At 42.1% G+C, this 10630-nt stretch overlaps 1 protein-coding gene across 1 annotated transcript in view; it reads left to right on the forward strand.

The window, feature by feature from the left end:
* Positions 1-8808, forward strand: part of rufy2 (RUN and FYVE domain containing 2) — a 17577-nt gene extending 8769 nt beyond the window's left edge. The window contains exons 6-14 of the mRNA XM_083650495.1: positions 606-670; positions 872-937; positions 1189-1258; positions 2101-2202; positions 5559-5675; positions 5809-5901; positions 7254-7328; positions 7564-7661; positions 8672-8808. Of these exons, the coding sequence (XP_083506621.1) occupies positions 606-670; positions 872-937; positions 1189-1258; positions 2101-2202; positions 5559-5675; positions 5809-5901; positions 7254-7328; positions 7564-7661; positions 8672-8780 (795 nt within the window). The 3' untranslated portion in view covers positions 8781-8808. The remainder of the gene's footprint in view (positions 1-605; positions 671-871; positions 938-1188; positions 1259-2100; positions 2203-5558; positions 5676-5808; positions 5902-7253; positions 7329-7563; positions 7662-8671) is intronic.
* Positions 8809-10630: the final 1822 nt, after the last annotated feature.

The following is a 10630-nucleotide window of genomic DNA, read 5'->3' on the forward strand; positions in this document are numbered from 1 at the left end:
AAATCGCCAGTTAAAGTTTTTTTGTACTCCTGAGCAAAACAAGGAAGCCATTGAGAATTGGTGAGAAGAAAAATGTGGATCTAGGTGTCAAGAAGTAAGTTGGCGTGTTCATCTTCCGTATATACAATCTTTTTCTGCAACACGCAACCATGCACGCGACATAGGCGGACGCCAGGATTGGAGGGGGGGTTTCTGTTTTCCCCCATCTTGGGCGTGGTTTCTGAATGATGACGCGTTACGCAGTGTCTCTATGGGGCACGAACCTGCGACCCTCATGTTGGTAGGCACGGAAGCTACCGCTACACTACCCGGATGCCCATCGGATCCCATTTTTAAGCACACTCCACACACCAAGTGGCAAGTCAGTCTTTTGTCAACAGAAACAAACATGGGGGGGGGGGGGGGGTGTTCTATGACTCTGTAGGAGGCAAAACAAATGACAACGTCACGTCACATGGTCTAAACTAACATTAACGGCGGTGTCCCATCCTACCAACCTCAATGGCTGTGCAAACACTGCTTTTCAGTCTCTGCTGCTTTAAGTGAGTGATGCTGATGTTACTTTGCTTTATATCTTATGACACCATTGTTTTTATTATTTTGAGGTTGGGGTGATCGACTTCTCGATGTACCTGAAGAACGACATTGACGATTACAGGAGTGAAGAGAGGTACACTCTTCCTTTGTCTCCATCTCACTGTTTATGCTGCCTCCTCCACACACACACACACACACACACACACACACACACACACACACACACACACACACACACACACACACACACACACACACACACACGCACACGCACGTAATGTGATGATTCTTCAGTTTGCAGAGCTGTGTTTTCTCTCTGTTTCCATGCCAACAGGAATAGCCAGATAGCATCCATCTTGGATCAGAAGAACTACGTCGAGGAATTGAACCGACAACTCAAGTAAGACTTTCAGTTTTCTACTGGAAACAGACTACACAGCCACTGATTCAGCCATTCCACTTAATATCACTTCAGTATGTAGGTCAAAGTTCTATTTAACAATGACTCTTAACAGCTTAGCTGAACATTTTGATACGTCTCCTACAATCCTTTTCTCGTATTCTGAAAGAACTTTGTCACTATGAATGCAGAGAAACAGGGCCTGGTGGACTGAGTGTTTGTTGATTGTGTATTTGTGTGTCTGTGTCCAGCTCCACGGTCCATGGTCTTCAGGGCAGAGTGGACAATCTGGAGAAGTCCAACTCCAAACTCATAGAGGAGGTGAGACTCACATTGTGCATGGATACATTTGTAGTGTAGTTTATATAATATCTGTAGTCTGGTTCTCTCTGGTTGTATTGGTTTGCTTTGCCATGCACGCAAAAAAATAAAGAATATATATATATATATATATGTATATATATATATATATATTTTTAGTATTTGAATGTATTCGAACAAATATTTTGACAGCCCTAGTAACTGACAACTTGAAAGTCTGTAATATCTGTAACTCATTGCACAGTGTGTTGATGTCAAAATTTTGCTCAGAAGTTATAACTACCGTAAATTCCGGACTATAAGGCGCACCGGAGTATAAGCCGCAGCAGCAAAATTGCCTGTTTGTTACATATATAAGCCGCACCGGACTATAAGCCGCGGGTGTTTTAATGTTTTTTTTTTTTTTTTTTTTTTTTTTTTTAATTGTGTTTTAATGTTTAATTACCATATGTAAGGGTTCGTGCACAGAGGGGATTGTCGGGAAAGAGATGGCTGTTTGAGGAAGCTCCCATTTATTAACATTTCAACAAAACAACATAACACAACACCACCTGTGTTTTTTTTTACAGTGCACACAGTGTCCGCGGTGTGGTGAAAAGAGGGCAAGAGAGGAAATTAAAACAGAAGTGGATTTATAGTTAGAAAGAGTGCTAAAGAAGAGAGAATTCCGTTTTTTTTTTTTTTTTTTGCTGAAAAAATCCATAGATAAGCCGCACCGTTATATAAACCGCAGGGGCCAAAAAACGGGGAAAAAGCCGCGGCTTATAGTCCGGAATTTACGGTAATCAGCTGAACTGTCTGCGTGTGTGTGTGTGTGTGTGTGCGTGCGTGCGTGCGTGCAGTTAGCTATAGCCAAGAACAACATCATCAAACTGCAAGAAGAGAACCAACAGCTGAGGAGTGAAAATAGCCTCATTCTACAGAAGTCACAACAACATTTCGAGGTACACTAATTAATTAATTAACTACACACCCTCACATGTGACACATTGTCACAAAACAAGATCCTGTCATTTAGAAACACAAAGAAACATCTAACATCCACTCTGTAATAAAGTGTCGACATAAGTTTAGAGCTGCAGCCTGCGCCAGTGCGAAAACATTTTAGCGGAAAACTGATACATGCACCAGGTCCGTAACGGCAATATACATTGAGAACGACAAATCCCCCCCAATATTTAAGCCTGATAAAATGTGTCCCCCCCCCAATAAATTGATGTAAAAAAATAAGAAAACAGAGATTTACTGCGCGATACAGCTGTTCATGGCATTACCGCAGAGCCAGCGCTCCTAGGGGAGAGCAGAGCAAGGAACTAACCATTCTACTAACACGGAAATTGATGTAAGGGGTATATATACCACTCCCATAACATGTGTGTATCACTTAGGGTGTCGAGTCGTCATAGTCTATTTTTAATTTGTCTTTCTTTATTGAATGTTTCAAAACGGCATGTTTAAATAAGAATGGGCTAATTATTATTTCCACCCACCACTCCACCCACCATTTAATTTGGTTAGTTACTTTCATGTAAAAAGTTTGGAAGGAACAAGCGGCATGCTGGGAGAAATTATGCAAATGTATTTGTCCAATGTGGTCCAATGACATTGCTCTCTGTCAGAACTTGTTTGGATGTCCTGACTAGTCGCTGACTAGCTATTTCAGATGCGCTCATCATCAGGGCCGGATTAACACAGTGTGATGCCCCAAGGTGACCCAGACTTGAAGTGCCCCCCCCCCCCACACACACACACACACACATACAAAGTGAAATTTACTATGGCAATAAATACCACCGATTTACTTGACTGTATTGCTAAATTAGAGCCTCAACACACACATACCAGACACAAGACACAATGTAGATGATGTGGACTAACATCATCACACATGAATACAATTGGGCTAATTGAATTTACAAGACTCAGCTTTCCAGTCACACTCAATTTCTGCAATTCCAATATTGTTTAGGGGTCCTATATGCAGAAATATTCAGAATAGGCAAAAATAACACATTTATAATGCATGCATTTTTTTGGGAAGAATAAAATGGATTAGCATAAAGTGGGCATGTCTGTAAAGGAGACTGGGGTACCAATAGAACCCATTATTATTCAGATATCTTGAGGTGACAGGTCAAGGGACCCCTTTGAATATGGCCATGTCCGTTTTTCCCTTTCCAAAATGTTGTCTAAGTTTGGAGCGGTATTTACCCCCCTTGCTGACAAGCTAGCATGTCCTGCTTGGTATCAATGGATGCCTTAGATCTTCTAGTTTCATATGATATCAGTAGCTTCGCTCTAGCTTTAAAAATGAGCCCGCTACAACCCGGGCAGGGAGGGAGAGGTGACATGGAGGTGAGTGAGAAAAGGTGAATAATGACATCACAGTCTAACAGTCTAATCTTAATGTTAATATTCCTCTAATCTGGCGACAAAGTGGCCAATTTGTTTTGGGTGGCGACCCAATGTTGAATTTTTATTTCCTTCTTCATGATATTTCATGTTGCTCTAGGTAACCCAGGCTCTTCTTCTTCATGATATGTCATGTTGCTCTAGGTAACCCAGGCTCTTCTTCTTCATGATATTTCATGTTGCTCTAGGTAACCCAGGCTCTTCTTCTTCATGATATTTCATGTTGCTCTAGGTAACCCAGGCTCTCCTTCTTCATGATATTTCATGTTGCTCTAGGTAACCCAGGCTCTTCTTCTTCATGATATTTCATGTTGCTCTAGGTAACCCAGGCTCTTCTTCTTCATGATATTTCATGTTGCTCTAGGTAACCCAGGCTCTTCTTCTTCATGATATTTCATGTTGCTCTAGGTAACCCAGGCCCTTCTTCTTCATGATATTTCATGTTGCTCTAGGTAACCCAGGCTCTTCTTCATGATATTTCATGTTGCTCTAGGTAACCCAGGCTCTTCTTCATATTTCATGTTGCTCTAGGTAACCCAGGCTCTTCTTCTTCATGATATTTCATGTTGCTCTAGGTAACCCAGGCTCTTCTTCATATTTCATGTTGCTCTAGGTAACCCAGGCCCTTCTTCTTCATGATATGTCATGTTGCTCTAGGTAACCCAGGCTCTTCTTCATGATATTTCATGTTGCTCTAGGTAACCCAGGCTCTTCTTCATATTTCATGTTGCTCTAGGTAACCCAGGCTCTTCTTCTTCATGATATTCCATGTTGCTCTAGGTAACCCAGGCTCTTCTTCATATTTCATGTTGCTCTAGGTAACCCAGGCTCTTCTTCTTCATGATATTTCATGTTGCTCTAGGTAACCCAGGCTCTTCTTCTTCATGATATTTCATGTTGCTCTAGGTAACCCAGGCTCTTCTTCATATTTCATGTTGCTCTAGGTAACCCAGGCTCTTCTTCATGATATTTCATGTTGCTCTAGGTAACCCAGGCTCTTCTTCTTCATGATATTTCATGTTGCTCTAGGTAACCCAGGCTCTTCTTCATGATATTTCATGTTGCTCTAGGTAACCCAGGCTCTTCTTCTTCATGATATTTCATGTTGCTCTAGGTAACCCAGGCTCTTCTTCTTCATGATATTTCATGTTGCTCTAGGTAACCCAGGCTCTTCTTCATGATATTTCATGTTGCTCTAGGTAACCCAGGCTCTTCTTCTTCATGATATTTCATGTTGCTCTAGGTAACCCAGGCTCTTCTTCATGATATTTCATGTTGGTCTAGGTAACCCAGGCTCTTCTTCTTCATGATATTTCATGTTGCTCTAGGTAACCCAGGCTCTTCTTCTTCATGATATTTCATGTTGCTCTAGGTAACCCAGGCTCTTCTTCATGATATTTCATGTTGCTCTAGGTAACCCAGACTCTTCTTCTTCATGATATTTCATGTTGCTCTAGGTAACCCAGGCTCTTCTTCTTCATGATGTGTCATGTTGCTCTAGGTAACCCAGGCTCTTCTTCTTCATGATATTTCATGTTGCTCTAGGTAACCCAGGCTCTTCTTCTTCATGATATTTCATGTTGCTCTAGGTAACCCAGGCTCTTCTTCATGATATTTCATGTTGGTCTAGGTAACCCAGGCTCTTCTTCTTCATGATATTTCATGTTGCTCTAGGTAACCCAGGCTCTTCTTCATGATATTTCATGTTGCTCTAGGTAACCCAGGCTCTTCTTCTTCATGATATTTCATGTTGCTCTAGGTAACCCAGGCTCTTCTTCATGATATTTCATGTTGCTCTAGGTAACCCATGCTCTTCTTCTTCATGATATTTCATGTTGCTCTAGGTAACCCAGGCTCTTCTTCTTCATGATATTTCATGTTGCTCTAGGTAACCCAGGGCGACGCGTCAATGGAGAGAGACACCTATAAACAATCTCGCCAGGGTTTGGATGAGATGTACAACGAGGCCAGAAGGCAACTGAAGGAGGAATGTCAACTCAGACAGGTCAGACGCTTTGACTGTCTGTGTGTGTGTGTGTGGGGGGGGGAGGTGGAGACATATAAACTATGTATACATTGTATACATAATATAGAATATATGTGTCTGTGTGCTAACATCTTGTATGTGTTGTTTTTAGGATGTGGAAAACGAGTTGGTCGTCCAGGTGTCGATGAAGCAGGAAATGGAGCTGGCCATGAAACTTCTCGAGAAAGATATTCATGAAAAACAGGTCAACATACCCCTCCGTCTATCATTCCTCCTCTCTCCCTCCCTCCCTCTCTCTCTCTCTCTTTCCCTTCATATTTATCATTCCTTTGGCAGTGAGAAGAACCTATCAGTTTGACAGTTTTTATGATTTATTTGCAAGAGGCATCAAGAGCTGAAGGCAGTAGTCAAAGGAAGACTATTCTACTTCTTTGACCCTTTAGAGACGGTTTTAACTTGACAACAATAACAACCATCACAACCCACCTGAATATCCGGTTTACTTCCTGTATACATAGCTGAGCGCAGGCTGATATTAAATGTTAACGTTAGGCCGTGTCTCCGATAGACACAGTAACAACGTAGCCTATTTCGGTCTTTATGTCTTGTAGTAGTTAGTAGTTGTTGTTGTTGATAGTTGCCATAACAACCACCGCTGTCGGAAAGACATGCACACGCTGGGTAGTAGGAAGCGTTGTTGTCTGGTCCGGAGCTAGCCTGAGAGGCTAATAAAAGCTACATGTTACAGAGTAAGCTGACTATCAGTACGTTATTGCACGCATAGGCCTATCTTTACATTTAAACATAAAGCAAGAAATAGAAGTAGGCTATGTCAGTGTTTTCCCCTGAACAGCTGAGAAAGGGGACACTGTCAATAGTTAGCACTGTGAAGCTGATACAATTCAGGTGGCGGTAATGCAACATTTAAGGATGCCAACCGCCATAAAACACAGAAGAAGAAGCTGAGAAAAAGGAAGTGCTGTCGGGTTGCAGCTGGTGAAAACTGTCTATAAACAAAATGACTTCTAAACTTGGCACATGAGTCCCACAAGCATTACCCACTTCTACTTTGATCAAATTAGAGGCATTCTTGATCTGGACCTACTTTGGTTGCCTATGCAAGGTGATTTCATTTTGGTTCAACATTATGTCTGGGTCTTGATTTACCCTGTCACAGCTAATTGCAATAATGACCGGCTTGCTCTACAATGTTACGTTTAATAACGACTTACCGAAGACATGAAACATTTGTGTGGGAAACATTGAGATGTGAAACAGTGGTCGGTTATTCATAGATAACACATCAATATAGACATATATCAATATCTGTTGACTGGCCACTCAGTTGAGTATTCAACAAAACCCAGATCTATTTTCAAACTGGATGTTTGGGCTTTTTCCATCTCTCATCATCCATTATTGAAAACATCCTAAATCAATTCTTGACAATGTGTTTTAGCATTGCACATCTCGGGAGAAAAGACAAGAGAAAACTTTGATTTTGAACTCTACTAGCAGGAAAACAGAAGCAGAAATGTGACTATTTTACAAGGTGGTTTGATGCAAGGCAGCTGTTTTTTCTGTTCTGGTAAACAGGACACACTAATTGGACTGAGGCATCAACTGGATGAGGTCAAGGCCATCAATGTAGAGATGTACCAGAAGATGCAGGTATGTACAGATGCGCACACGCACACACACACGCACACACACACACACACACACACGCACACGCACACGCACATACACACACACACACACACACACACACACACACACACACACACACCTTTATCTGGTTCTACTGATCCTCTCACCATTTGCATGATAAATGGATGTACTAATAATACTTGTACTTCTACTGCTACTACTACTGCCAATAATAATAATAATTCTCATTTCTCAGTCGTCTGATGACGGGATGAAGCAGAAGAACGATATGATCAGTCGTTTGGAGGAGAAGACCAATCAGATCACTGCCACCATGAAGCAGCTGGAGCAAAGGTGAGACACAGTGCCTGTAGAGGGCGCCGCACACTCCAGTCCAAACAAGACAGGGTCTGGGTCAAGTGGGCGGGGCTACATAAGCTGAATAGCACTATGTCCCTAGGTGTATAAATACCCCATGTTTGCATCAATCATTTTGGAACAGTCTACATCTCTGTGTGCTGGTTGGTTGATGTCATGTGACCCCCGCTCCGCCCCCCCCCCCCCCCTTCCTTCCTCCCCGCTTTGTCATGTCCCAATCAACACGGTCCATCCCTCCCTCTCCCATTGGTTTAAATCCGTTCCATCCTCTTTGTGATTGGTTGTGAATGTTGTTGTTTTTTTGCTGTTCTGAAGGTTTTTGTAGGATGTTAGGATGCAAAGACCCCGGTTACACTTGTCATTTCAATGGGATTTTTGCGTTCCGTTTGATTGTCCAAACCCGGCTTGAATGCGAAAGAGTCTGGCGACAAAAGTCCATAAGTGAAGTTGGTATTGTTCTGATTGGAGACACCATTTGAAAACAAATTAAACCTCTCTCTTTGAGTTTAATGATTGCCACGATCAAAATACTGTCAACTAGATTTGAACATATAGGTCAAGTCAACAAGACACAAAACTTTACCTGAAAATGTCAACGTATGGCTGTTTCTATTTATCTGTCCACATGACTGTTTCACACTTTCCCCTCCATCTCTTTACATCACTCATCGTGTCATTGTGACTGGAATTCTATCTGGACTCTGATCCAGAAATCTGATCCAGAAATCTGATCACACCTGAAATGAGGTTTTTGTGTGTCACTGACACTTGCCACTGTGCTCGTGATGAAAAAAGTTGCTTGTAAGTGTTAAGTGTAACTGGGGCCGCTAAGGACACTGATATATTGACATCCTTTCTTTCCTTCCTCCCTTCCTTCCTCCTGTTCCCCTCTTTCACGCCATCCATTCATTCATTTGACTCCCTCCATACCTCCATGATTGTATTTATTTATTTGATCCTCATTTTATCCCTCCTCTCCGGTACAGTGATAAGGACCTACTCAGTCAGACCAGAACACTAGCCATGTCATTCGTCAAGTGTGCCAGCACAGACACAGAGCACCAGTACAAGCTAGTCAAGGACATCTCCTTCTGAACAAACATGCACGCATAGACAGACACACCTATGAATGAATGAATGAATGAATGAATACATGAATGAATAAATACATGGATAACTTAAAGGGACATTCCGGTTTTGTTTTGGCACAATATTCAGAAGGTTCCATGGCCTGAGAGAAACTGGGACGCATGGTTTGCTTCTTTGCCAATTGTCACACCAACATCAGCAAAAATTCTGGGTTTCGTAGAGGCGAGCGCAACAACGTTTCACGATTCTTTTGTTTGAGGCTGAACGAAGATGAATTTTGCCCCAAATCTCATGTCGCCGCGGCCTCCTCTCTTTTAGCATCATCGGTGGCTAATGTCGCGCATGCCAGAGAGCCATTCTGAATATTATGTCAATTGTACTTTAATAGCTACTGAAGAAGAAAAAATGAATCAATGCTATACTCCTTTATCTATTCACTCACAGGCTCACACACACACACACACACACACACACACACACACGTGCGCGCAAAACACATTCCTCTCGTCTCCACTAGTCAGTTATATGGAGTGCTACCGACATGCAGCAGGTAGTTGACTGGTTCTTGGCTCAGAGATATAATCCTAGCTGTGCAGAGGACGTTGTGTCTGATCCATTGTCTCTTGTCACGTTGAGTTAGAATGAGTACAATGGGCTTCCCCGTTCATATGAGAATTAGCGAGTGGTTTTATCCCGATACACCCAGAGCAATCGATTCAAAGAGTTTGGTCCTTGTTGGCTCCATAGTGGTTGTTATTAAGTAACCTGTGATTCTATGCCAGCTGATCTTTAGATTGTCAGCGGTCTCCTGGCGATGCTACGGGGGACGTTTGTTGCTGCATTTTCACAGCCAACACGTTTTTTTTTTTAGGTCTAGAGCAGGCCAGGGGCAGCAGCAACCAGGCCAAACTAATTCTATCGCTGTCTCTGATCAAACCTAGCTGGAAGAACAAGCAGGCCGTGTCACCACACAGACGGTCCGTGCAAACAGGATCACTGCAACGTTTGCCCCCCACTGTCTAGAAAATGAGTGCATTTACATAATTGTGAGGACGCTTAATTTTTTTTATTAAGTTGCTAAAGCGTAGTGTGAACAACAGTGTGTGTTTTTCGTTGTCTTCTTCTGGCAACCAGCTGGCAGGTGCTGAGTGTGTGTTTGAGATGGAAATGGAAATTAAATGAATTGAATGAAAATAAAATGATCAAAATTGGGGGGGGGGGGGACAATTTTTGCCCCATAATCAGGGTTTTTAGGGGCATTCTGAGATTTATTGGGGCATTTTTGCCCTTGCTCCTGCCTGATTTCCTACACTGGCTTGATGTCATGCTTTGATGAACAAAACAAGATTGGCGGGCTCTAGCATGTTGCCACGGAAACTTAGATGTTTGTCTCTTATCTTGACATGCGTATAGATTTGGCACCAGGATCAGGAAGTAATCATTCTACCTATTCTAACTCCATGTTCCTAGTACTGTAACTCCTGTCAATTTGAAGACGAATAAAGACTCATTATAACCATTTAAACTACACAACTACTGTCTTTTACCACCGTGACCAATAAAGTTAGATGTTTTGAAAATGCCGGTTGTGGTTTGAGTCTTTGGCGCTGGTCTGTTTGAGTGCTGTTGACATGTAAGGTAGACACTCAAACTTATTTTCTGATTTCATGAAAGTTATCAAAGATTCTAGGTCACGGTCCGAATTATTTTCTAACATGTCTAAGGGATTGATTGGCAGGATCTAAATCTGATCAAAATGTGTGTCCCTTTGGGAATACTCTACACATCATGAAGAATCTGCTGTTAAATAAGCTGTCTTCCTCTACTGAATAGGTTAATTTTCCTCTAACATCATG

The sequence above is a fragment of the Poromitra crassiceps genome, assembly GCF_964638095.1.
Source record: "Poromitra crassiceps genome assembly, chromosome: 14".
In the NCBI taxonomy this organism is placed as follows: Eukaryota; Metazoa; Chordata; class Actinopteri; order Beryciformes; family Melamphaidae; genus Poromitra; species Poromitra crassiceps.